The sequence below is a fragment of the Aspergillus lucknowensis genome, assembly GCF_044049455.1.
Source record: "Aspergillus lucknowensis strain CBS 449.75 chromosome Unknown BJX67scaffold_72, whole genome shotgun sequence".
NCBI classification, from domain to species: domain Eukaryota; kingdom Fungi; phylum Ascomycota; class Eurotiomycetes; order Eurotiales; family Aspergillaceae; genus Aspergillus; species Aspergillus lucknowensis.
Window position 1 is genome coordinate 1 of NW_027263616.1, and position 26,086 is coordinate 26,086.

General features: G+C 53.6%; 8 protein-coding genes across 8 annotated transcripts; 3 read left to right on the top strand and 5 right to left on the bottom strand.

The window, feature by feature from the left end:
- Positions 1-8: 8 nt before the first annotated feature.
- On the bottom strand, positions 9-1,183 carry BJX67DRAFT_366874 (uncharacterized protein). The gene has a single exon (XM_071030455.1). It carries the CDS (start codon positions 520-522, stop codon positions 247-249), a length of 276 nt encoding a protein of 91 aa, XP_070881115.1. The 5' UTR covers positions 523-1,183; the 3' UTR covers positions 9-246.
- A 257-nt stretch (positions 1,184-1,440) lies between these two features.
- BJX67DRAFT_366876 (uncharacterized protein) lies at positions 1,441-3,191 on the top strand. The gene has a single exon (XM_071030456.1). It carries the CDS (start codon positions 1,758-1,760, stop codon positions 2,664-2,666), a length of 909 nt encoding a protein of 302 aa, XP_070881116.1. The 5' UTR covers positions 1,441-1,757; the 3' UTR covers positions 2,667-3,191.
- Positions 3,192-3,336: 145 nt separating this feature from the next.
- Positions 3,337-5,074, bottom strand: BJX67DRAFT_375458 (tubulin alpha chain; the record flags this gene model as incomplete). The annotated part of the gene is made up of 8 exons (XM_071031695.1): positions 3,337-3,565; positions 3,643-3,728; positions 3,801-4,063; positions 4,123-4,653; positions 4,716-4,787; positions 4,851-4,881; positions 4,942-4,982; positions 5,050-5,074. The coding sequence occupies 8 exons, from the start codon at positions 5,072-5,074 to the stop codon at positions 3,337-3,339; spliced, it is 1,278 nt and encodes a 425-aa protein (XP_070881117.1).
- Positions 5,075-5,728: 654 nt separating this feature from the next.
- BJX67DRAFT_375459 (TauD/TfdA dioxygenase family protein) lies at positions 5,729-7,407 on the bottom strand (the record flags this gene model as incomplete). Its single annotated transcript, XM_071031696.1, has 10 exons — positions 5,729-5,832; positions 5,903-5,982; positions 6,043-6,142; positions 6,214-6,372; positions 6,430-6,520; positions 6,580-6,641; positions 6,686-6,728; positions 6,783-6,842; positions 6,943-6,971; positions 7,038-7,407. The coding sequence occupies 10 exons, from the start codon at positions 7,405-7,407 to the stop codon at positions 5,729-5,731; spliced, it is 1,098 nt and encodes a 365-aa protein (XP_070881118.1).
- Positions 7,408-8,626: 1,219 nt separating this feature from the next.
- On the top strand, positions 8,627-10,441 carry BJX67DRAFT_385869 (Alpha/Beta hydrolase protein; the record flags this gene model as incomplete). The annotated part of the gene is made up of 1 exon (XM_071033957.1): positions 8,627-10,441. The coding sequence occupies one exon, from the start codon at positions 8,627-8,629 to the stop codon at positions 10,439-10,441; it is 1,815 nt and encodes a 604-aa protein (XP_070881119.1).
- Positions 10,442-12,908: 2,467 nt separating this feature from the next.
- On the top strand, positions 12,909-16,055 carry BJX67DRAFT_391495 (cytochrome P450; the record flags this gene model as incomplete). Its single annotated transcript, XM_071034795.1, has 7 exons — positions 12,909-13,264; positions 13,332-14,006; positions 14,146-14,206; positions 14,267-14,405; positions 14,456-15,512; positions 15,673-15,815; positions 15,988-16,055. 7 exons carry the CDS (start codon positions 12,909-12,911, stop codon positions 16,053-16,055), a joined length of 2,499 nt encoding a protein of 832 aa, XP_070881120.1.
- Positions 16,056-18,373: 2,318 nt separating this feature from the next.
- Positions 18,374-23,423, bottom strand: BJX67DRAFT_385872 (putative ABC bile acid transporter; the record flags this gene model as incomplete). The annotated part of the gene is made up of 2 exons (XM_071033958.1): positions 18,374-23,297; positions 23,359-23,423. 2 exons carry the CDS (start codon positions 23,421-23,423, stop codon positions 18,374-18,376), a joined length of 4,989 nt encoding a protein of 1,662 aa, XP_070881121.1.
- A 765-nt stretch (positions 23,424-24,188) lies between these two features.
- BJX67DRAFT_391502 (glutathione S-transferase family protein) lies at positions 24,189-25,756 on the bottom strand (the record flags this gene model as incomplete). Its single annotated transcript, XM_071034796.1, has 5 exons — positions 24,189-24,964; positions 25,026-25,193; positions 25,255-25,312; positions 25,370-25,594; positions 25,661-25,756. 5 exons carry the CDS (start codon positions 25,754-25,756, stop codon positions 24,750-24,752), a joined length of 762 nt encoding a protein of 253 aa, XP_070881122.1. The 3' UTR covers positions 24,189-24,749.
- Positions 25,757-26,086: the final 330 nt, after the last annotated feature.

Sequence of the window (26,086 nt, forward strand, 5' to 3'; positions counted from 1 at the left end):
GGGGGGGGGGAAGAACTTCTTGTTTGAGCTCAGAGAGGCCAGCCGAGCATTCGCTCTGGCTGCGGGTTGGAGGAGAACTGAGTGCTTGTGGATTGGGATCCTTGTAACAGGAATGCATTAACAGCTGGGACAGATTTGGTCATGTGCAGCTCGAGATGATTGGGAGACATGAGGTCAGCATCACTAATCTGCTTGCAACGATGATCGTGTAGCGTTATCCTCGTGAATGCCATCTTCGCTGTTTTATCATGAGTAAACCGGAAGCGCCTGTCGAAGAACAATCTTCGCTTCTCCCACTTCGCCGAGGGGCTCGAGAGACCTCGCACCGGATGGTTTCACTGGATACCCCAGCGAGCAACGCCAAAATCCTTTGGCGTGTAATGGGATGAGGTAATTGTGAATCACCACCACCAAGTAAAACAAGAACGAGACGCCCGTGATGATCTGCCGCGGAAGTCCGTTGGGCTGCCGGGCTGGGGACACGAGGCGCTCGGTGCCTCCCGCCTCAGACTCCAGAGACATGATGGATTCGGGCCAGAATTGGCCCTGCGGCTGTCGTCTTGATGCTTCCAATAATCATAATGACGGGGATGATGCCTGTCGACCGTTACGTGTCAAATCTGCTTTGGGTAAGGCGTGTTGCTGACATCACTGATAAACCATGTTGGAGTGCTCCGTCTGGGCCTCTCGGGCGAGTCACGTTGTGGCAGTTGATGGTCCTTGAATCAGCTCGGCTCAACGAGAGAGTGAGGTGAGACTGGAAGCGCGAAAGGGCGAGGTTGATGAATTTGGGCTTCCAGAAAGGCTGGTCACCTCGTCGCACAAAGGGAAAGAATATCGGGATCAGATCGAAGACACGCTTACCCGAAAAGATGGATTATCAAGCGAGGAAGTCAATCTTATCAGCCCCTCCTCGTTTCCAGCGTGGCGTCTGAGGGATGATGATTCCTTGCATGGATACTCACAATGCGATTGAACACTACGACCAGCATTCATGCATGCAACCAGCTCACCGCTGTTTGACATTGCTGACATGGATGGCACAAGCTGTTCGTCGTCAATCGATGTTCGATGGAATTTTCATTCTTGAGGCTGTCCAGATCTGGTGCAGTTGTCGGTCGCGCAGCGACAACCTTGAGCCCTGAATGCGATGCCTCAGATTTGAGGCGTCCTGAGATCTCCCTTTCGCCTCCTGATGAGGAAAGAGGGCAGTCAGAATACGACTTGTAATATAACACCCCGGTACCGCTAACAGGGAAGTCGGATGTTCCCGCCCCCTTTGAGGTGGGAAGGGGCAAGGGAGGGCAGTGTAAAATACGGTCTGACGGGTCGACCGCTGAACCCCGGTACTTTTTTGCCTTTTTGCGTTGTTTTCGGGCGTCTTGGCGACTGAGGTGTTGTGCTGCTCTTCCCTCTCCCTCTCCCTCTCTCTCGCTCCCGTCTCTCTGTTGTCCAACCCGAGTCCCTCTCACTTCTTCTCCTTTTCTCTCCCCTCAATCTCAATTCTTTGGGGTTCGACTTAAATTCACGATCGTTTGAAAGCATTTTGGGTTTCCTTCACCACATACAGATTCTCCAGATCGACCGAGGTGTCATTGCTCTCGACCCATGGAACTGGCTTAGGCTGCCGAACGGCGTCCGCCCACCACCAGCCAGCCATCGAAACTGATGATTCCACGACGAAACGAATATTAACCTTCCAATCCCCCGTGCCCTTCTCGACATATTCATTCGCCCTTAACTGACGCCTCTATATTATGCCCACGTCCCAAATGGACGCCTTGGGCGCCTTCTCTCACCTCGCCGACAACCTCCCCACTTGGATAACCCAATTGTCTGACTTGACCGCTTACACCGCTGCGAAACACGCTGAATTCGCGGAAGCGTTCAGGAAACATTCAGCAGCACCTGTAAGGCCACGTCGAAGGCGCGATAGCTCGGTTTGTTCGATTCACACCGATTCTCGAAGTCAAAGCCGCGTTCATCGGAAGAGGAACTCAGCTGATGGAGACAACTCCTCATTTGACTCGGGGGATGGCCCGGCTGTTGTCAGCACTCGTCACAATCTCATAATACACTACGATGGATATACACAGAAATCGCTGGAGGAATTAGTGCGGAATATCGGAACGGCTAGAAATAACCTTCGGAAAGGGAAAATGTCTCAGCTGCCGTTCGCTAGGGGACCGCGCTCTGCGGCGACGAACTTCAGTTCTCGCTCTCCTTCCCTCGGTCTTGCGCCGACGTCCGACGACCAGCTCCTGGCTAGCGTTCGGAGTGCGCGGAATCGGGGACCGCCCGTTCCCCAGGCTCCCAGGGACTCGCTCTTTGATCTTGCGGATAAGCACCTGGAGCTTGCCCACAGCTTCTGTGAAACGGCGGCATACCACTTCCTCCGTGCGGGACGTTGTGCATCGGAACTAAACAGCGTGAAGGACAGATTCACAGTACTCCTCAAGCTCGCTACAAGCGAGGTGGAACATCTTCAGCAAGAGAAAAAGGACCAAGAGTCCGAGGAGGAACTTGAGAACGCGGCTAAAAGTCCAGAACCACAGACCCTGAAGCGGGCAGCGTCTAGCGAGGGACCCATCGAGGTCGACGACGAGCAGGTTGAGGTGGAGTCTATCGACTTGACAGCATTTCGGGCCAGCCGACTTCGACGTTAACACCATCATTAACCTCGACAGAATTCTTCGATTCCTGAGCTCATGGGGCTCATCATTCACTACCATTTTCTTTGGGTTCATCAGTTATGCGTGGATCTCTCTTTTCTTCCTTCTGAGCGTGTCCTTGACGAAGCGTGGCGTTGTTTGGAGTTCCGTTTTGCATTTACTTTGCATGTGCATCATCTCTGACACTCTTTGGATATGGCCGTATATAAATAGCATATCATTGCATCTCCTCTGAGCACATCTGGCCCCAATTCCGAAAATCGGCATTTCACGCTTTTCAGCATTCCATGTCTCTCCGAGTCTCCTGTGCCCTCCGCGGAACAGCGCGTTTTGCCGTGTAAACGAGGGAAAGATTTAAGCCCCATTAGTGGAGCCAGCGCACTCACTTCCCTGAAATTGGTTGGTTGATAGAGAGGCTCCGAGCTTGAGCGGGCCGTCCGTGGGGCCGGTGTATTTTATAATCAGGAATAACATTCCAGGTGGCTCTTTTCAAGTCCCACCTGCACCTGCCTTCTCCAACTCCTTTGGCCAAATCGTCGATCTTTGATCCCAAGTTTCCTGTCGACATCTCCGGAGCCATTCCCGGGCAGTTCGTCCGCCTTGCCACTGGGCAGGGTTCTGCACCAATCATGCTGGAGTGCCTCCAGACCAAAAATGCAGAGTTCTATTGTATTCCTCCATTAGAAAGAGATCTCATCATCGCACTCCTGTCTCCCACTGTATCTTCGCCGGCGAATTCTTTATACTCCGCTTCAAGGCCAGCAATATCCTCACGGGCCTCACACAATGCATCCCATCCCAAACACTCACGCTCAAGCCAATGCACAAATGCGCGCTTTGAGAACGTGCCGTCAAAGTTGTGCGATATAGTCGACCAAGTATCAACCACGGCGCTGGTGTTCGAAAAGCACTCAGCTGGTTAGCCGTTAGCATTTAACCTGTGGGACAGAGACAGAGAGGGGAGACTGACACGGCACGGGGCGACTTTCCAAGGCTGCTATCGGGCACAGTTGCGGCGGGTTGGTGGCGGACACTGAAATTAAACGGACGCCCAGTCTAGTTAACGAATTGTATAGTCTGCGTTGCTTTTAGTTTAGCAACAGAGGTGTGCACATCACTCTGAATCACATCTCCCCGGTTGGGAAGACAGGGACACATATATTTCCCGCTACAGGGGCCACACCGAACCATCTGGTTACCGGATTGAAAACAGGACATTGTGATCTCATGAATTCGGCTAGATCCATCGGAGAGAGTCGTTGTGGAACAAACAGGGGAATATGCTACAACAGGGAAATGAAGACGCGGATATGGATTCATGGTCTGAAACTGTTCCAAGTAGCCATTTAGCCTGCCATCGAAGCGAAGAGAGGTGGTGACCGAAGAAACAACTCTTTACTGAATGGTAAGAATACATCAAACAGTATGGAGAGGATGAGAAAGCCCTAACCTTGTGCAATGAGATGGTTAAGATTTCCATGGCTGGGCAGTTCAATGCCGAGCTTATTGCGACAGATCTCAGAGACTGCCTCGTTATCAGCGATGAAACTGCAATCTGAAGCCTCCAGCGTGGCATGTGTTGTCAACACTGCATTGTAAAGTTCAATGGCAGAGGTGGCAGTTCGTGGTGAAGAATTAACACAAAACTCGAGCTTTGTCTTTTTGCCATATTTTTCGGCGAGACGGTCCATTAGGAGAGCCCCGAACCCGGATCCTGTCCCTTCCCCCAGGGAATGGAAGAGCAGGAAGCCCTGGAAATTGGCACAGTCGTCCACAGCCCGGCCGATCCTGTCCATGACTTGGTCAATCATCTTACTACCGAGAGCGTGATATCCACGAGCATAGTTGCCGGAGGCATCCTCTTTACCAGAAATCATCTGTTCTGGGTCGAAAAGATCGCGGTAGGGTCCCGTGCGAACCTCATCGATGACGTCGGACGCAAGGTCTGCATAAATTGTTCGGGGGACGCACTTACCCAGGTCTAAGAATTCATCAGTTCACACCTAAAGTTATGAACAGCCGGCGCATGAATGAGCCATGCACTGGTCTCGGAGAAGACGGAGCTGGGGGCACGGTTTAGAGGAGTGGCTTTTTGTTCCTTGGTCAAATATCCATCTAACTGCAGAGAACCAATTCCGAGTCAGTTTCTTGCTGGGAAGCCGACAGTAAGGGTTTCACATAACCCAATGCCGTGTTCGAGGCAATAGAGCTGGAGAGAAATCTCGTGGTTAGATAAAACCGCAAGGCTTGATGCTGGGAGAGCACGTACCTCCCAATAGGCGTTGGCAATTTGGCAGCCAGCTTGGCCAACTGTTAACGCGCGGATCAGCAGGATATTCCGATGCAGATTCAAGCAGGAGAACTGTCCAGGTCATACCGTTCAAGCTGATCATCTCCCTCATCTTTGAAGGCGTTCGAAGTGTTTGGAGGATACTAATCCACGGGATCACAGGAACGGACACTGAGAAAACGTCGACCGAGGGTATGGATTTGTTATTGAGGTTGCAACAAGACTGGAATCGCCTCTTTTACTATCATTTAACCCTTCCCTGAATGATCACGTGGGTATTACTCTCCCCTGCTGTTTTAGGTAAAGATGAGGCCTTGCAAAAGGTATTAATATCCCGAGATAGCCTGCAGTAAATAATAATAAGTTCAACACCTCTACACCTTTTTACATTTTGAGACCTTGTCTTCCCAAGATCGCTGACCCAGATTTTCTTCACATCACACCTCCGCAGCCAGTATTTCGCACCTTTCCTTTCATGTATTTGGAGAAGAGGGCTCGGCGGATATGACAGGTCACTTCGATACAGGCACGGGCTCAGGATTGGCTCGCCACCGTTCATATGGGGATAAAACACCCTCTGCAGCCGAACAGACCCGCAACAACTCAGTAACGTGTATTGCGCCCATACTTCGTTAAGAACTCCTGTAGAGGACTAGAGCTCAATCCGAATGCTTCAATTGTGCTTCTGAAGTTGGCAATGTACAACCTGAACTCCCCATTCCCGAACTGATCTCAACCCATCCGTTAACTCACCCCTCTCCAGAAACTAAGCAGGAGTCTCTGCCTCCCCAGACACAGCTTTAACCTTCTCAGCCTTCTTCTCACGGAGCTTCCGCTCATTGCGACTCTCACTTGCCGAGTCAAAGTATGCTTTGTAGAAGTTAGCCCTACCCCAGTCTCCCACGCACAGATCCTCTCAGAATCGACGAAATCAACTTACGCTTCTCCCCAAATACGGTCGTCCGAATACCCCTTCTCGCGCCCTCGTATGTTCCTGGGATCACGCGGTGGAGGGTGCACCTATCAAACTCACAGTTCAGTACGACACCGCAAATGCGTGAGGGTCTACACAGTACGCACCGATTATCCCACATCGCCACGTCCCCGACAGCCCACTTCCAGCGGACATAGTGGTCGTCCGCGGAGTGGATGTGGTATGCCAGGAAGTCGAGCTGCTTGTCTATCCACCGGTTACCCGTCAGTTTTGCAAAAGTACGACGGTAGAGAGAGAGAGAGAGAGAGGAGACGCACCAGATTCAACCTTCTTCAACTCCGCAAACCCCGTCACGAAGCCCGGGTTCACATTTAGGGCCTTCAGTCCTGTCACGGGGTGTGTTCGGACGGCTGGGTGGTGCGTGTCGATTGGGGGGCGGTTAGGGCCTACGCCCCAGAGGTCGATGATTGTGTCGTCTACGGAATTGAAGTCAGCTAGTTCACGCTATTTAACGTCGTTTGGGATGGACCAACATTGAAGACGGGATGTATGCACGGCGTGGAGGCCGTCGAGGAACTTCTTGTATGGGTCGCTGAGGGCATCGTAAAGACCGTATTGGGAGACCTTTTTGATCAGAATCCTGAAAGAAAGGAGGGATGAGGTATTCCGGTTCTTATTCTTACCCAGGCCGTGTCGCCTCCGACATCGGGATGTTCTTCCATCCGGAGGAGGGAGTATGAAGGTGCTGTCATTGTTAGTGCTATGTAGCGCATGCGATAGATGGCATACGGTTAATCTCGAACGAGGTATCGGCGTGGAAGTCTCCACTGGGCTAGATATAGATATTGTTAGAGAGACTTCGTTTCAATTGCATTGGCAGTCATACCCATGGCGTATACTTGAGAATCTCCCGGTGATCTTCACGGCTCCCGTTGATGGTGACAAACTAGAGAGATTAGACGTGGTCAGATGCAACCGGCTCGGCCTCACCCTCTGGTCCTATCCATCGTCAGCACGCAGTAAAGTTTATTGAGATAACTGCTCACCTTCTGCGCCGGATGCCTATCCAATATCCCTGCAGCAATCAGCACAATCCACCACCACACCACCAAAAGCCACCAGAGATCAGAGATCCACCTACCAAAATGCTCAAAAACTCTAACCTGCCCAGGGGTATCCAAATCCTGCCCTCTAAAAAACACGACCCCGCGCTCCGCCACAAGCGCCGCAAGTTCATCCAGCTGCTCCGCGCTAAGCTGCGAAATCTGCACGCCGCCCTCTAGGACGGTGCCGATGCTCTCTGTTAGATCGGTGCGTTTTGTTGCGGCGGAGAAGAGCGCCCGTTTCTCGGGGTCTGTCGCGAAGAATGCGCGGTCCCGGGGCGGGGTGAGTTCTTTGCGGGGCGGCTCGGGGGGCGTATGTGCGGCTATTTTGGGGTTGAAGAGGGGGTGGAGCGTTATGGGGGTTTGGGAGTCTGGGGAGATGTGCTTGTTGGATTGGAGGTGGGCCATTCTTTTCTGCTGCTGCTGTTGTTGGTTCGGTGCTTGGTTTTGAAGGCTGACTGGGGGGATCTCTCGAAGATAAGTCTTTGACTACGGATGGTTTCAGCAGCGAGGGAGTAGGCGGTTTTATCATTGCCTCTTGTTGTGAAGACGAAGAGTAATCGCCTCTGGATATGGTGCAATTTTACAATTCTATTGATACTTCACAGTGGACTTCACAGCGGGATGATTGCGTCAGTTGCGAGAGGGATGATGTCGTTGGAGACGAACCCAACTCGTGCCCTTGACCAGCGAGCCAGAGATGTGAATTAATTATTCATTGTGTTGGGTTCCTGTCACTTCATGGTAGAATGCCCTGCAAGTAAAGCTGGTTTGTAAAGCTGGATACCATGTGGATCTGATAACGCCATGCAGGGTCTGGCATCAGATAAGCTATACCAAGACAGAAAATGCTGAAGGATGACCAGCTCTCACGCCTTTCGTATATTTGAGATAAATGCCCCGGGTAATTTAATCTCTTGAAGGGGTGTGTAACCGACAGTCCAGGTCGAGCACATGTACCTTTACAACAAGGCAAACGATAGAAGTCTGGAAGACAATCACCGCCCAATTCACAGCATTCACAGCATCCACAGCATCCACAGCATCCACAGCATGGACGTCGGGGAGTCTCCCCCGAACCCAGACCTTTTATTCTCCAACAGCCAAGATTTGGTTGGGATCGAACGCGGCGTTGCTCGTCAAGGCTGCCTTCCTGTTGACAGGAGTAGAGAAGACATTGGAATTCTTCGACAGGACCGCTATCATTCGGCTCCTCGAAAATCATCGATTTCACAAGTCAATGCAACCAGCTTGACGAGGGTGCGGAGTTCTCAGTATCGGCATTGACCACGAAAAAATCGACCAATGGACACCGACTCTCCAGAAAACTCCAAATTCCAGATTACAAATTCACATTTCTTGCCTGCCACTCCCGGACGAAGACTCCAAGCCAGTAGTTCCAAGGTCCCGGAGCCTCGCCTAGGGCTGTCTCCGCTCCCACTGCGAAGGAACCAGACATCCACATCTCGCGTTTGGAGTCGGAAGTGTGGGATGTCGAACTTTGCTGGATACGGGCCACCCAATCAGCCCTAACTCGTCGCTGCACTATTTTCTCACGTCGGCTATAAAAGCACGGGTTCGCGAACATGCTTCAACATGGCCTTGATCAAAGGGAATACATTCAGCTATGGCAACTCATACATTCACCCTCAACCACCCCCAGCTCGGCGGCCTGACCGGCCGTCTGGTCGATCACCAGCATGCCGACGGACAGCCCGTGGTCGAGCCCATCGTGCAGTTCCGGTCCATTCCATATGCCACCATCCCAGCCCGGTTCACCCAGAGCGTCCTCCTCGACCATATCCCCGAGCACTTTGACAGTCGTCCCCACCGCGACTTCACGCAGTATGGCGCCGGGTGTCCGCAGGTGCCGCAGCCAAAGGGCAGAGGGAGCGCGAGGGGCGGCCATGTTCCCGGCGATGTGCCAATTACGTACGATGAGCGGGCGTGTCTCAACTTGACTATCTCTGTTCCTGTGAAGACGCTCGAAGCGACGAGTGGGAGCAAAACCAGGCTCCTCCCCGTAATGGTATACGTGCATGGCGGCGGCTTCGTCGAAGGAACAGGGCACATCAGCGCGCTGCACGACACAACCAAAATGGCCGAGCTCGCCGCCCACGAGGGCATGGACGTCGTCATCGTCTCAATCGGATACAGACTAAACTGGCAGGGCTTCATCGCCTGCACCGACCTCCTCGACGAGTCCCGCGAAAGGGGCGAGCCCGCCTTCAACTACGGCCTGCGCGACCAGCGCACAGCCTTCCGCTGGATCCGCGAACACATTGCGGGCTTCGGCGGCGACGCAGACAACATCACGGCGTTTGGTGAGTCCGCCGGTGCGATATCGCTCTATATCCACGGTTGCACGGACGTCCCGCTCTTCCGCAGGGTCATCATCGGGAGCGGCACGCCCTCCAACGTCGGGACCAGCGCGACCCTAGACGACTTCGACACATACTACCACCGTCTCCTTTCGTACCTGAGTATCACCGAGCCGACGCGCAGGGGCCGTCTCCACGCCCTCCGCGCAACGCCCATATCCCGAATCATCGACTTCATCCGCGACCACAGCGTCCAAGCAATGAAGCCCTTCTTCGGTCCCGAAGCCGCCTTCTTCCCCCCGCAGCAGCAGCTCCTCTGGACGACGGAGGGCGACATCCTAGCAAACTGCCCCTGGCTCGAGGACATCATGATCGGCGACGACTTCTTCGAGGGCCTCATGCTCGCGCCCAAGCTCCTGGAAACCACCTCGGGGAACTTCATCGAGCGCGTGCAGGGTATTCTCGGCGAGGAGCCCGCACGCCGCGTCCTCGGCGCATACGGCATCACACCAGGCATGGACGAGGGACTCTTCTGGCAGCGCGCGATGGTCTTCCTAGGAGACGTGCTTTTCTCCGAGCCCACGCACTCGACTGCAGGGGCGCTAGCCCGACACAGTAGACAGAGACGCGTGTATCGCTGGCAATTTAGCCTGCAGAACCCGTTCCCCGGATCGCCCTATTCCTACGGGACGGGCCACCACTTCATCGAGCTCCTGTATGTGTTCATGACGCTTTCTGCGCGGATGCCGACGCATCGCGATGGGTTCCTGCGCCGGCAGGGCGAGGAGATGGCCAGGGCTTGGGTGCGCTTTGCGAATGGACGACCGCCCTTGCCGGGGGCGCGGCCGTATGATCTACCGGTGCCGGGGAGGGGAGATGGGGGTAGTATTATGGTTTGTGATATGTTGCGCGGGTGGACGGTAAGGACGAGGGCGGAGGATGAGGTGATCAGTCGGGAGGATCTGTGGGGGGAACGGAGGTATCAAGGGTGGGAGGTGCTGAATGAGGAGATTAAGCGTGTTGGACGGGCTGCTGCTGGTGGTGGGGAGGAGAAGGAGAGGATTGAGGCGACGAGGGATCAGTTGCGGATGTTGGTGAGGTGGGATAATACTGGGGAGTGACGCCTGTGTCGCGGATTTGGGCTTTATCTTCAGATACTCATTAAAAACTATATTGAATGGCAATCATCAACCCTCCTTGGGAGTACTCAAAGCTTGTCGAGGCAATGAGGCCGGTCACGTGCATCTGTAGCACTGATAGCAGAGCACTTGACGTTCGTCGATGTGATATCCTCGGAAGTCTCACTAGCTCGGTGTTTAGCAGATCACGATGCGATGCGATGCGATGCGATATACCCGTGTGGCTCACCTTAATTATCCTGGTAGTGTTGAGCATTTGTTCGAGGTGATAAGTGGAGGGGAGGAGGAGATTCGTAGTCCTCCGAGAAAGTGACTGACAACGCGCACTTCGTCTCTGATCCAACGGCCAGCTGTATCGGGATACTCGTTGTCTGGAATTAGGTTGCCCTGCCAGATTGACACCCATCACGCTGAGACAGCCTGACCACAAATCAGCTAGAGACGCAACATGGCTCACCGGACACACCAGACTCGGCTCTTGCCAATAATTCATGCAGTTGAGACAAGAGCGGGCGAGTCGTCAACTGGACCACCGACCCGCGTCAACTGGAGTGGATGGACAATAAATAGACAGTTTCAATAGAATTACCCGTAGGAATGTGAATTAGAGAACGACTTGTCCAGCCTACTTTAGCTGCGAGCTCTGGACTGCTATGCTGCTGCCTCAACAAGATTCACCATAGTGGAGAGCAGCAGTACCCGCCGAGTATGACCGTTGCCTGAGACCACGTTCGAAATTCTCAACAGTGTTAACCATAGCCAGGCGCCATCCAATCCTTGTTGAAGAGTCGCACAGAACCTAGGTGTCGACTCGTCATTACCAGTCCAGCCAGACACCTGATATACTCTTGCCACTGATACGCTTGACACGGATGATCCATCGACACATATGATAGACCATTAAGCCGAGATCAGCGCGACACGACGCCGGAATTGTATCTCCCGGGTTGCACGGCATGAGCCATAGAGTAAGATAGAGAAGTCTGTGCGTCTGCGTTTCTGTCTCTGTATCAGTTTCAGCGGGAGCTACCAATAATAGGAGGCATATAGGATCATGCCCTCTTTTAGCTTTGTTTCTCTGGTCATGGTGGTGGGAGAGATAGGTATGGTGGGCCTTGTTTGGGATCACGCTCGGTGTAGGACGAATGCTTGTCAGGTTGTTGGGCTTTGGCTTGTAATTTGTGGACGAGGGGTGGCTGACGGGGTAGCCACCTGCCTATCATGGTGGTTGTCCTGAAATCTGATGAGGAGACACTGCTGTGGATTTTTGAGGCTGTCGAGAACAGTACTGCCATGGTTGGGGAATATCTTTCCTGACCTATTCCTGCATTCTAGCCAGCCCTTAACACCATGAATACAACATCGTAAGTCATCATCCTTCCGCTTGACAAAGGGAACTGACGACGAGTGGATATACAAATTCAAAACAACCCCCCAAGCTGCGATCCGCCTGTAATGAGTGCCACGCGGCCAAGGTATGCTCCAGCAACTCCCCTCCCGTCCCGCCGCGTATCTGATATCCCTAGGTCCGCTGCTCCGGCGAAGAGACAGGCTGCCAGCGATGCGCAAACCTCCAGCTAAAATGTCCCTTTTCCGTCTCACGGATTGGAAAAGTGCCAGGGAAACGAAGCAAGGCTAACCGCGTCGTTGGTGCCGTGGTTTCGACGTCGACGTCGACCTCGTCCGCGCCTATATCGACTTCGTCTTCGCCTTCCTCTATAGCTACTCCGATCATGTCTCCTCCGCTTCTGACTCAGGTGAACTCGCCTGAGAGCCCTGTAGCTTACGGGAGACATAACTGTAGTATTGCCATCGCTACACCTTCCTACCCGTTCCCCCAGAGTACCCGACCACGCTGCCGCACACAAGTGAAGACGTACAGCAACAGGGATCTGTTTGGGGAGGTTGATGGGGGCGATGGATGGAGCTACGGCTGGACGGCATGAGGGGTTGTGTGAGGATATGAGGCGGAGATTGGATGGGCTGATGGATGGACTTGGGGTGGGCGTCTAAGTTGTTCTATTGGTAATGAGGTAGGATCAAATTGGCGTAGCATAGCATTGTTGTACCTTCTGCTGGACTTCACGCATGAATTCACCTGTTTTGCTACAGTTGTGACACATACCCTGAAAATTGCCAAATACCTCTACTCACCAACCTCTGCTCTGGCCTCGAGACCTGCGCCGCTGAGGTCAGAGATTGAATAATCAATTAAAATATAATATCAAAAGTAGATTTCCTCCTTGTCAGGAACATTCAGTTACATCGTCGCCGAGTTTCCGCAAGCGGATCGCCGGATGCGGAAAGATAGCTCCAACCGCCCCAACCGCCCCAACCAAGGTAGTTCTAGATCCCAGTCTAGATCCCCCTGTCAATAACTTCAAGTTCTATATCTTCAAAATCTAAGAATGAATTCACTTAGACTCTATGCGCGGCCACGGCAAGCAAAATGCTCGCACCATCCCGCCGCCGGCGCCATCTCGCCTTCCTCGCTCTAATAACCACGATCCTCACACTCCTCTACCTCACAACGAAATGGACACCACCACCAAACCTAACAGCCCCCAACACCACCCGCCGAATAACAAAGGTCTCCGCTCTCTACGGCGCCCGCAACACGCTGTACGAGCGCGCGCTGCAGAGCCACCGCCGCCACGCAGAGCGATGGGGGTACGGGATGCGCGTCCTGGCAGACGATATCCTCGAGTCCGGTTACTGGAGTAAACCGGCGTATTTGCTTTCCCTGGTGCTGGCGGAGTTGGCTCGGCCTCCGTCGGAGGACAGGGCAAGGGTTGAGTGGTTTATGTGCTTGCTACCCCCCCCTTGGACCTTCTCTATCCCGAAGCTATTGCTAATGATATTTGTTGGCTAGGTGGGTCGACGCCGACTCAATCGTCCTCAACCCAGCAATCCCACTGGAGATCTTCCTCCCGCCTGCGGACCTCTCGGACGAGGTTCACATGGTCGCGACGAGGGACCACAACGGCCTGAACACGGGCATTTTCTTCCTGCACGTGCACGCGTGGACGGTCACCATGCTCGTTGAGACGCTGGCGTACCCGCTCTACAACGCTGGGGTTGATTTAGGCGTGCAGGCTGACCAGTCTGCTATGGAGCGCGTCCTTAATAATACTAAGCTGCACAGGGGCGGGGCGACGTACCTCCCGCGGCCGTGGATAAATGCGTACGAATGGGCCCATGCGTTCGAGGGGGGAAGGGGGAGCTTTCTAGTTCATTTCCCCGGGCTGGGGGAGAAGCGCTGGGCGCATATGGAGCGGTGGTTGGATGTTGTTGAGCGTGTGCCTGGGGGGTGGGAGGTTCCTGTTGAGGAGACGTGGTATTTGCGGGAGGGGGAGGAGTTCTGGGGGCGTGTGCGAGATGCTCATAGGGCTGTAAACGAGTATGAGAGGGAGAAGGCCGGATCTTCCACTTCAACGGACAAGCAGAGAGAACGCGCAGTCAGAGAGCTGAAGAGGGTGTTGTATGAGGCGCCGTTCGAGGGCGAGTTGCTGCAACAGCGCATTGACGATTGTAATGTCGTATCGAGGTAGCATGGCCCTGCATCCAGATCGAGATCGCCAAATCCGGCGTTGACATCATGACAATATATATATATATATATATATAGGACAATATACTCGATAAAGTGCTCAGTGCTCCAGACTCCAACAACTCAGCATGCACAGCTTCGTCGTGGGGAATCTCCCCTCCTTCCTGGTTATCCTAGCCCTTGTATACTTCCTCACCGTGCGTCCCCAAAGCCCATTCTGTGCCTTGTACAAAACAAAACCTTTAATAATTGACTAGCAATTCTACCGCATTCGCAAGAACCCGCTCTCCTCCCTCCCCGGGCCCGAGATCTCGAAATGGACCGATCTCGTCCTGAAGTACCACACCGTCCGCGGCGAGCGCCCTCGCTACGTCCACGCCCTGCATGAGAAATACGGTAATCCACTTCACAACCCAACTCTACTGACACACAGCTGAGATCTGAAGGCCCCATCGTCCGCGTCTCCCCCGGCGAAGTCGACATCTCCGACCCGCAAACCGCCCGTGCCATCCACCGCATCGCAAGCCCCTTCCTCAAAGCCCCCTGGTACAGACTCCTCAACCGCAAGGACGGCGAGAGCATCTTCTCCACCACAGACCCGGAGTACCACCGGCGCCACCGCCGCCTCCTCTCCGCCCCGCTCTCGGACGCGAACCTGCGCGCCGTCATGCAGCCGCTCGTCCGGGACAGGATCGCCCTTGCCATCGACAAGATCCGCGCGGAGGCACACTCCCCGCAGGGCGGCGGCGTAGCGGACGTCTACAAGTGGTTCTTCTTCATGGCGACGGATATCATCGGCGAGCTGAGCTTCGGCGACTCGTTCCGCATGCTCGAGCTGGGGAAGAAGAACCAGTACATCGAGGATTTGGAGACCGTCGCGAAGATCGGCGGCATCCGCGCGACGTTCCCGGTGACGATGTCTGTGGCCAGTGTGCTGCCGCTGTCGGTGTTTCGCGAGGTCGTGGAGAGCACAGATCGCATCCTGGAGTATGCGATGCAGAGCGTTGATCGGTATAAGGCGCATCTGGCGAGGAATCCCGGTGAGACGAAGCAGACGCTTTTTACCAGGTTGTATAGCGCCAGCCAGTTGGGTAGTCAGATGAACGGAGCGAAGAGTGACGACGAGGAGTGTCTGAGTGACCGGGAGATCCGGAATGATGCGCAGTCGTTCATCGTCGCGGGGAGTGACACGACGGCGAATACACTGACGTACCTGGTCTGGTCTGTTCTGCGGGACAGCAAGATCCAGGAGACGCTCATCGCCGAGCTTGACGGCCTGGCGGCCACTGAGTTGTCTGACGAAGACCTCCGCGAGCTGCCCTACCTGAACCAGGTCATCAGCGAGGCGCTCCGCCTGTATCCCGCCGTTCCATCGGCGCTGCCTCGCGCCGTGCCTGACAAGGGCGCTACACTGGCTGGGTACTGGCTTCCGGGAGGTGCAACCGTCACCACGCAGCTGTACTCGTTGCATAGGGATCCAGATATCTTCGAGGATCCAGAGAGGTACGCACTCCTCCAACCCCTTTTCCGCCTTAGTATGCGATCTAACTGCCCAGATTCGACCCCTCCCGCTGGGAAGAACCTAGTAAAGCCATGAAAGACGCCTTTATGCCCTTCGGCGCCGGATCGCGCAGTAAGCCTCCTGAGTTTTTTTCGCATATAGGGCTAGCCTAACTATAAGCAGACTGCGTTGGCATCCACCTGGCGCGCATGGAGCTCCGCCTCGCGACGGTCTCCTTCTTCCGCGCGTTTCCGAGGGCGAGGATCTCAACGAAGGAGGGCATGAGCGATCGCGATATGGAGATGGTGCTGCATTTTCTGCTCTCGCCGCGGGGGAAGCGCTGTCTCGTGGAGGTGGGCGTTTAGGTCGGTTGCTTAGGGTTTTAGGGTTATCTTGCGAGAATCATAGTAGCCTTGTTCTCAACAACATTAATTCTATCATTATACTCATCCCGAGAGCTAATATTCTACATGCCAGAGAAACGACAACACGCCTCCCCACACAAACACCTCTTCCCCAACTCCTTCCAATACCCATCCGAATAGTCAACCGTAATCTCAGCCCCCGCCCCGACCCCCCGCGAAACAACCAGAATCCGCTCCATGCCGCGCCAGTAAAACCGCTGGAACTGCGCATTAGGTCGGCACGAGTGGTTGAGGAACCGCGTGAAGTTACCCATCGTCCCTTGGTAGATCTGATACGTGGAGCTGCCGCAGCCTGGTCAAATAGACGCGAATTGAACAACGTTCACCTTTGGATCAGGAGGGGGTGCTGGAGTGATCGGAGGTAGTGGCAGGGCCACCCCTTTGCGGAGGTCGACGCAGCCCTATACAGTCAGCGGTGCATCAGATACAGAACTCAAAATGACAAACCAGATACAATAATCCATCGCGGGGCACACTGCAGTCCGTTCTGTAGTTCCTCACCATCTATGGCCTCGAATGGCTGGGCACCAGCACAATCTGCCGACCCTGGTTCCGCGGCCTCCTAGCCGATTACGCTTACGTCGTATGCCATCCACCGCCCCATAATGTCATATATACACTGAGCCCCCTGGAGATAGGAACAATATTCTGGGTAGGCCTCTCTCACATCCCAGGGAACCTCAAGTCCACCGACATCTCCTTCGTCCCGATCACCAGGGCATTCTATCCTACCCAGCCGCGCGGCTGGTTAATCCACTTCTGGGAGCTCGAGGTGAAATGGGTCTTTGCCGCCATGCCGTTCGGGTTCTTGATCATGCTGCTCTTCTACTATGACCATGTACGCGCCCCATGGCCGATATACGGCGGAAGGGGGAACCTGACAAAGTACAGAACGTGAGCAGCCTCACTGCACAAGCTCGACAATTCCCGCTGAAGAAACCCGCCGGATTTTACTGGGACTTCTTCCTGCTCGGCTGTACAACATTCATAGCCGGCCTCACGGGCATCCCAATGCCCAACGGTCTCGTTCCACAGGTATCCTTCAAAACAACAACAACCCCCCCCCGGCTAAAAAACAACACGCAAATGGTAACAGTAAATCCAGGCCCCCGTCCACACAGACTCCCTAACAATCTACACAACAACCCTGGACATAATCCCTACCTCCGAAGGCGAGGGCGCCGAGCTCCGCCGCCCAATCGTAGCCGCCACCGCCGTCGTCGAACAGCGCGTCTCGGACTTCCTCATGGGCCTCGCGATCATAGGGACAATGACGCGCCCGCTCTTGGTCGTCCTGCACACGATGCCCGCCGCCGTCTTCGCCGGAGTCTTCTTCTTCATTGTGGGGTGGGGCGCCATCGAGTCCAACGGGATCCTGAAGAAAGGAATCTTCCTTCTAAGTGAGAACCGCTTCGTGCAGCGCGACGAGCCCCTGCTGAGGTGTGGGACGACGGAAAATCGCGCTGTATATTGCTTGTGAGGTAATACCTGTTGCGGCTTGTGTCGCCATTTCGCAGACGATTGCTGCCATTGGTTTGTCCCCTCTCCCATGTCCCCGGTCTACTGTTCCATTTGGATTCTTCACCTAATCGTGTGTACTAATGTTTATATTTCTTCACTCTGTAGGTTTCCCCATCCTCATCATCGGGATGATCCCCTTCCGCGCGTGGATAATCCCGCGGTGGTTCACCCAGCCCGAGCTTGATATCCTGGACGACATGACGGCGACAAACCCCGCCGTTCTGGGGTCGCTGGGCGGACCGCCCAAGCTTCCTGGCCACCGGGTCGAGCACTATGGCGTGGAGCGCCGGTATTCGGAGCACAGGACAGGTGCTGTGCGGCAGCGGACGGGGAGTATTCAGAGGTGATTGTGAGGGTGATTGTGGTGCGTGTCCATCTCAAGGCTGGGATTGGATTGGATTCCGTGGGGGTGGAGGGGGCACCCTCTACTACTCACGATGGCTTTGCCAAACTTGGGGGAGAATCTGGTGATATCGGCTTGTCAGGGTTGTGGATGCACGTGACTGTCCATGCTCTGAGTTGAGTTGGATGAAAGAGCAGAAAAAAGGATTCTGCATGACGTTGGTTCTTTTGTTTTTATCACGCTTGCCCTTAGAAGCTCCATGGTCTGCTAGACACCATTTAAATTGCTGTATACTACCAAGCCAACAGGGCACGTTTAACCTGAAACAACCAAGTCTAACAAATTCATTACTATCACTCTTTTGTAATGGAGGTCTCTCCAGGGCTGAGGAGCCAACAGCCAAAAACCCAAAACGCCAAAGTATGAAAACGCATTTTATCTTACCCCATATGTACCAGAGTTCAAGAAATCATGCGTAGGTACCGAGGGGGGGAACAGAACGCTGGTAGGAATAAGTACAAGTAGCGATAATGAAACAATATGGTGATGAAAGACGCAAGGCATGCAGACGGATCTAAGAATCGTCCACAAGACGTCTTGCTTCCCACGCCTTCTTCGCCCCCTCTAGAAGCGACTCCAGGTTGCCGCTATTCTCGCACATACTCCGGAACAGCCCGCCTTCCTTGTTGACGAGGGTCCAGGGGTGATCGTATTCGACGACACGGCCGTGATCGAGCACGAGGACCTTATCGTAGTCGATGATCGTTTGGAGGCGGTGCGCGATGGTGATGATTGTGTTGTCGCGGAGTTCGCGGAGGGTTTCTTGAATTTTCGCATCCGTGCTGTAGTCGATCGACGCGGTGGCTTCGTCCATCATAAGGACTTTAGGACTCTTGAGGAGGGCTCGTGCCAAGCAGAGGAGTTGGCGTTGACCCTGGGAGAGGTTGGAGCCGGATTCAGAGACAGGGCTTTCCAGATTGTAGAAGATGTTCTTGTTGTCAATAATGGTGCTGTTACCAACATTGGTTTCGGAGGGCGTCGCGGAACCCTGCTCGGCTATTGTCACCGTACTGGCCGTCACAGGCGTTGCCGATCCAGACGTTCCTGAGCTGATCAGGTGCACCCGGCGGATCGCGGTGAAGATCTGTTCATCCGTAAAGAGGCCGAATGGGTCCAGGTTACTCCTGATGGTTCCGGTGAAGAGAGTCGGGTCCTGAGGGACGATGGTGATCGCTTCTCTCAGATCCTTAAGCCCAATCTTACCGATATCCACACCGTCAATGAGAATTTGGCCTTTCTCTGCTTCCAGTCCACGGAACAGAGAAAGAGCGAGAGAGCTCTTTCCAGCACCTGTACGACCAACAATTCCAACCTTCTCACCAGACTGTACGGTAAAGGAGACTTCACGCAGGACGGGATCGAGGTCAGGGCGGTACCGGGTGGAATAATTGAGGAACTCAACCACGCCTTGGCTGGGCCAGTTCGCAGGTGGTCGCGAGTCGGGAATCACCGGAGGCGCTTCCTGTTCGACTTCCAGATATTCCTTCACTCGCTCAACCGAGTTCATACTCTGTTGGACCTCCGAGTAAAGTCGGACAAGCCACAGGACATTCTCTGTGAAAGTAACGGCATATGTTAGCGAGAGGCCAGCAGCACCTGCATCGATCCTCCCAATGTTTGACAGAATAAATGTTGCTGTCAAAAAGGAAACCAGAGCTCCGGTAATATCAACACGGAAAGCAAGCCATCGGTTGGCAGCCCACAGGTAAATATGCGGTCGATTGTACGAGTTGATGCGCCGATGGTTGTCCACAATAAACCTTGGCCCATCTCCGTAGGCACGGATGGTGACAATGCCGTTCAGCGTCTCGCCAAACTGTTGATACAACGGGCTCCTCTGGATGGACTCCAGACGCTTCATGTCACGCGAGCCATTCAGGTAGATAGCCCCGAATGCAAAATAGATCATGGCGATGAAAATAGCAGCGATCAGGAATCCAGGGGTGATGATCGAGATCAGAATTACAATCACGACGACGGAGGCTAAGCTATGGAGCATACCAATTGCAACAGGGGCAACTTCCTGGTCAATGGCTTCCACATCCTTCGCAAACCTGTTCATAAGTTGTCCGAGGGGCGTCGAATCGAAAAACCGGAATTTAGCGTGCATCACAGCATTAAGCAGGCGCTTGTGGATGCCATGGGAAGCATGCAACGAACCCCAAAAGAGAACACCCTCTCGAGTTGCTGAAATACCAATATAAAGAACACCTAGCAGCGCATAGATCCCCAAATAATACGCAACGTTCACGTCGTTGCCCGAGTGCGCGACCTGCGTACCCAGCTGAGGCGCGAGTCCAGAAGTACGGGGAACACCGAGAACGTTGAATGACGGGAACTTGAAATGCGTCATCGCAGCGTAAGTACCCTCGTTATCGATATTTACTTGATCGGTACGATACGAGTTTGCCCACTGCCGAATCCAAATGTTGGTTGACACGGACCCCAGTTGCTGCAAAGCAAAGACAAGCACGGCGGCAATCCAGTAGTACCAGTGGCCCATGGATTGGAGGTACATCCTGATGATTGGCCATTTGATACTACCAGTGGCCTTCGATTCTTCCAGGGTGGTCTTGGCCCTTTGTGGCTTCTTGATCGGCTTGCCAGACGACCCATTCGCTGCACCGCTACCAGTGTGGGATCCTTCAGCATTCGCATCGGCCGAGTCCGAGGCTCGGCGGGATCGTGGAGGGGGAGAACTGGCGCGCGAACCTGGCCGAGATTTGACAAGTTCTTCACCAAGAGCTTTTGAAGCCCCGGGATCATCAGCTCGACCTTTGAAGGTGATTTTACCGTTTTCAATGGCAACGATAAAGTCCGCATAAGGAGCAGTCAAGGCCACGTTGTGGGTAACGAGAATGCACGTTCGGTTCAACATCAGAGGGCCACTCAGGGCTTCTCTGAAGATGTGTTTCGCGGTGTGAGAGTCAACGGCGCTAAGACAATCGTCCAGGAGCAGATGGCGGGCCCTGCTATATATCCCACGAGCTAGGGATATCCTCTGCTTCTGCCCACCCGAAAGGCCAATACCCTTTTCTCCTACGAGAGTCTCGTCACCAGCATCAAGTATCTCCAAATCACGTTCCAACGCACATGCCTTGATGACAGCATCATAGCGATGTTGGTCAAAAGGAGACGCAAACGTGATATTCTCCTTAATGGTGTCATTGACCAGCCACGCCTCCTGAGCACAATAAGCAACACTTTCAATGAGCCCTGTGTGAGGATCCACAGGAAGTTCGGCTCGATTCGAAGAGCCACCAGGTAGATAGACTCTCCCCTCCAACAGCTTCATCTCTCCCAGAAGTGCCATTAGGAGAGACGTCTTTCCCGAGCCCGTCTGACCAGCGATAATATTCAATTTTCCAATCAGGAACTCCACATCAATGTTTATCAAACGGAATGTGTCATCCTGGTCGCCGGGCTGAGCCTTCTTCCCAGTGCCCCAGGTTAAAGTGGCGTTATCGAGCGCAATTCTAGGCTCGGAACTGTCCACATCCGCAAGCTGCTTGTACTTGTCGGTTTCGTCTTCGTTAAGATATTTGTCGACACGATCCAGTGAAACCTTGGATTCTTGAACGTGTGCTACCATATCCGCTAGCTGATCCAAGGGGATTCTCAACAAAGAGAACATTGACAGAGCCGGGAATGCGATCGAAGGAGTCAATCTTTTCCCCTCGACGACTGTATAGAGGAAGAACGAAGCGAAGGTGATGAGAATCGGCGTCCCATACCAAACTGTTGCTGCAGTCGACCAAAGGATGTAACGGAAACGCAGGGCTCTCAGCTCGGCCTTCCTCTTCTCGTTCACAATGTCCTGGAAGCGTTGCTCCCAGGCAAAGTACTTGATGATCCGAATGTTCTGGAGAATCTCATTCGTGGAATGAATTCGAGCGTCGGTTCCTTTCAAAATCTGATTCTGCAGCTTTGCAAACTGCTTGGCGATAACCATGTTGATAGGGAGCATCAGGACCATGATAATGATACCAGCGAACGAGCTAAAGCCTAGAAGCCTGTACAAGAGCGTAACTGCAATAATGATCTGCACAGGCACACTAGCCCAGAGAAAGTGCAGGTAAGCACCCACCTCACTAACCTTGAAGGAGTCGATAGCCATTAAATTGATGATTGTTCCAATATTTGCGGATGAATCAGCATCCTCTTCGCCGTCCTTCTTATTCGAAGTATCGCTCTCAGGGTCATTTGCCGCCTTCTTCTTCTTCTTATTACGGCCGAAAGTTAGGATCCTCTTTATCTTTTTATCCACTGGCTTCTCTTCGCTTGTCTTCTTTGCCGCGTCAACAGAGGGACCGGCCTTACGTCTCAGTGCTTTGGCGTAAATTTCGCCGATTATGATGGCACGTAGTTTCACACCCATTCTGCGCCCAATCCAAAGAGCTTGCCCGTCGGCTACGCCCTGGATCGCGCCCGAGCAGAATAGAAGCGCCGCATATAGCCACGCAGCATATGGTGTGGTTGATCTGGGGTCTTCAACGTACTGGAGGATCGCTCTGAGAAGGAGCGTGGGTAAGTATGTGAAAAGGTTGGAAAACATAGTCCATGCGCCCTGGATCAAGATTGTGCCTGCAAAGTATCGTAAAAGCTTCCATACAAGAGGGCCTTTGTATTGTCGGCAGCGGAAGTCCTCCAGGACTGAAGCAGCCTTCTGTGACGGGGTCAGATTCCATATATCTTCTAGTTCCAGAGGCTGCCTATAGCCTTTGAAGATGAGCGAGTCCAGCCATGAAAATGTTCCTAAAGAAAGCAAGCTCGCGAGTGGGTGTTTTGCCGGCTCCAAGCCTTCTTCGTGTGGAACGAGGACGGGTTTATTTCCTCTACGAGTGGTCACAGAAAGAACGACGAGAAAGCTTGACAATGAAAATTCGACAGCTGATAGAGTCAAAGCACGTCTCGATATCGGGTATATGACGGCTGATCGAAAAACAAAGACGGTGAACAGCCACTGTAGCCCATAAAGTGCAGTCGTATGGTCCCAGAGCCTCGCAGATGAATGTAGTTGGCGGACAGAGAGGAGCAGCCGGACCAGAACCAAGAAAAGTACGTAACTCCAGGACACCAGGCGAGCCACCGCTGGTAGACGGCCGTCGTGGCCCCAAGCATCCGTATACAGAACAATTATGAAAACGGCGACTTGCCCGATCAGCGCTGCGGCCTCCAATACAACGAAAGCAATCTCGCCGCGGGGACGATCGAGTTCAAGATGCAGAGTCTCAAGTTGCGCGGCTTTAGAAAGCATTGGATCCGACTCCTCCGCCAGGTCTTCTGCGCTTGTATCCTGCGCGCCTCCGACATCGTCGCTTGGTAATAGTTTATACGAGAAGCTCTTTCGCGAGAAGGTGTAATGATATGCAAGACGGGACAAAATGAGCAGGAGGGACAGAGCACATGCGGTAAGCGGAAGGATCTCTTGCAGGTATCTAGAACCCAAAACTGTTACTACGTCACATATTTCGCACCCCGATCTCTCACGGGACATACCTGCGCTGAAAGCAACGAGAGAGATCATCCACAGCCCAGATTGGACCGGCGCATTGCGGAACCATGTCGAATATACGAGCAAGTCAAAAGGTGTTAAAGCTTTGATCCCAAGGGGATATCTGAGTCTCGAGCAGCACGCGGAGCCGGGACGACGGGAGAGGCGAGAAGAGACTTTTCCGGTCAGCGGCTCGTGTCTCTAGACCGTAGCCAAGCGTGTGGCGAGAGGTGAGGGAAACATGACAAATGCGGCAGAGTACGGAGAGGATATGAATACAAAACAAATGTGGGAGCTTTAGGAGATCCAGGAGCGGATTTCCAAAGACTAGATTCCGGACAATGGACAGAGCGAACAGAGAGGAAGAAGAGGAAGCAGAAGAGAAGGGAAGGAGTCGGAGTCGGCGAGCCCTGCAGTCCCAGCAAAAGGCGTCCGCGGGTCAAGGGCACCAGAGTGGAGCGTCACCGCCCACAGCACCAAAAGCTCCTCATCTCGCGTCTAATCCAAATCGAGTCTCCGTCTCTCTCGATCCTCCAACGGCGGAGTTCGAGCGAATGGAACGTCGCATCCTGTGAGTCACTCTTTGCCCGCAGAAGTTTGTGCTCCTCCACAGCTTCTGCCAACCGACCATCCCCAGGACTCTATACGAACTCCCCATCTGGGAAACCAGCCGTTCAAAGGCGGCCCCTTCGGGAAAGGATTTACCAAGCTCAGAGCCTGGACGCTCAATTTGAGTCATCCTTACCGCGACCTGAAGCGTCTCTCTGGTGACCGAGAGCCGACGACTGTGACTGATAACGCTGCGTCTCGGAAAAAACGGTCAAGGCCCTGCCCAGAAGGAAGGGATCGATCGAATCGCTCATGGTGTCCGTGCTTCGCTCCTGTGTGTCACACCACCCACGCCAGCCAGGGATGTCTTCCTTAGCTCAGTGATGCCTCGCGCGAAAGACGGGCAGCATTCGCAATCCGGCTTTTCCTTCACGAGGGCTGTCCTCACAAGACGAATCATCGGCAGTCAGCCCGATTTCCAGGTCGTCCGCTCTCGTTTGGGGCGGAAAAGACGAGACGATTCTGCTTTGCGGGAAGGTTAGCGCTACTCCCTATCTTTCTTGCACTTCGTTCCGCACCCCGCAGTCTCGCCGCCGAAATGGTTGATTGAGGCAAAACCGTCGAGGGTGTTCCATTCGATTTGCTTGATGAGAACTACAATGATCGGCCGGTGGCACAGTCATTCTGTCCCTTCCGCCTTCTTCAGGAAAAGACTACGAGGGTCTCAAAGATAAGTCGTTTCGCCAAGAGGCCATGAGCTTCGAAATTATTTATCAATATATTGGTACATCCGTCACCTCAAGTACCGCTGCAGTGCCAACTCCATGAGAGAAACTTCGAAACTTGCTCAGGCAGCGGCATCCCTCTTCATGGCGTCCTGGATCCACTGGACGCCATATTTGGCTTTCTCATTCAACTCCTCCTCTGAGAGTCTGTTCATGTCCAGATAGATATGAGGCTTCGGCACATGGCGGCCCCTCTCGAAGCCCGGCCGCTCGAGGAGCTTGTACATCCACTGCACGACGTTGGGAAACTCGTCAATACTAGACAGGCCGGAATATTCTACGCCACGGTGTCAAACATATTTTAACGCATGGGTAAGCAGAAGTGAGAGAGCGCTTACTGTACGCCGTCACCCAGGGCCAAATGGCAATATCGGCGATGGTGACACGGTCGCCGACCAAGTATCCAGAGGGACTCTTAGCCAGATGTCCCTCCATGACACGGTAAAGGCGACGAGTTTCGTGAACATAGCGGCCAAGGGAATACGGGTTCTTCTCAGGAGCAAACCCTATAATAGGAGGAAATCTCAGTGTACCCTTCCACAAGCTAGCATCAGCGGGCAGTTATACTTGCGAAATGGTTTGCTTGGCCCTGCATGGGGCCGACGCCCCCCATCTGCCACATGAGCTAAACAATCCAGTCAGCAAAATGGAATCATATTCGAGTTTTTCAAGTATCTCGTACCCAAGAGGTTACCTCCCAGTGTTCCTTAGTGCCGTACGGATAGGAGATAACGTGGTCCTTGTCGTACCTAGCCACAAGGTATTGGAGGATCGCACCGCTCTCGAAGACTTTGATCTCCTGGCCGCTCTCATCCTTATCAGTGATGGCGGGAATGCGGCCGTTGGGGTTTATCTCCAGGAACCAAGGCTCCTTCTGCTCGTTCTGGAAGAGAGCAATCTCGCGAACCTGCCGTAGTGACGGTACGTCATTAGTACTCTCCGTCAGCGGCTGGAGGGACTGAAGTCTTGGTACCTGGTACGAAAGGCCCAACTCCTCCAACGCAATTGAGATTTTGAGGCCGTTGGGGGTGCCCTCCGTATAGAGCATGATGTCCGACTTGGTAGCCATTGCGTATGAACCGGGTGACTGTATTTGTAGATGAATCCTGAAGAGTTGTGGGTTGATTTTGTGCAGACCCAAGAATGCAGGCCGAGTCTGCCAACCTTTATATACCTTCTCAGTCTTCAGATTTCCGAAGCACTATACCAAACGCATTACAAATGACGGCTGAGAAATGACATTGATTAGAAATTGGTCTCCTTCAAAAGGCCAGGTACAACTTGAAGAATTGAGCAATATCTACGAATAGGTCACAACATCTGATACCAGCTCCCGAGGCCAAGCGAAAATAAGCCATCCTTAATGCGGGACACCTGCTCCCCTTTCCGGTAAGATCAG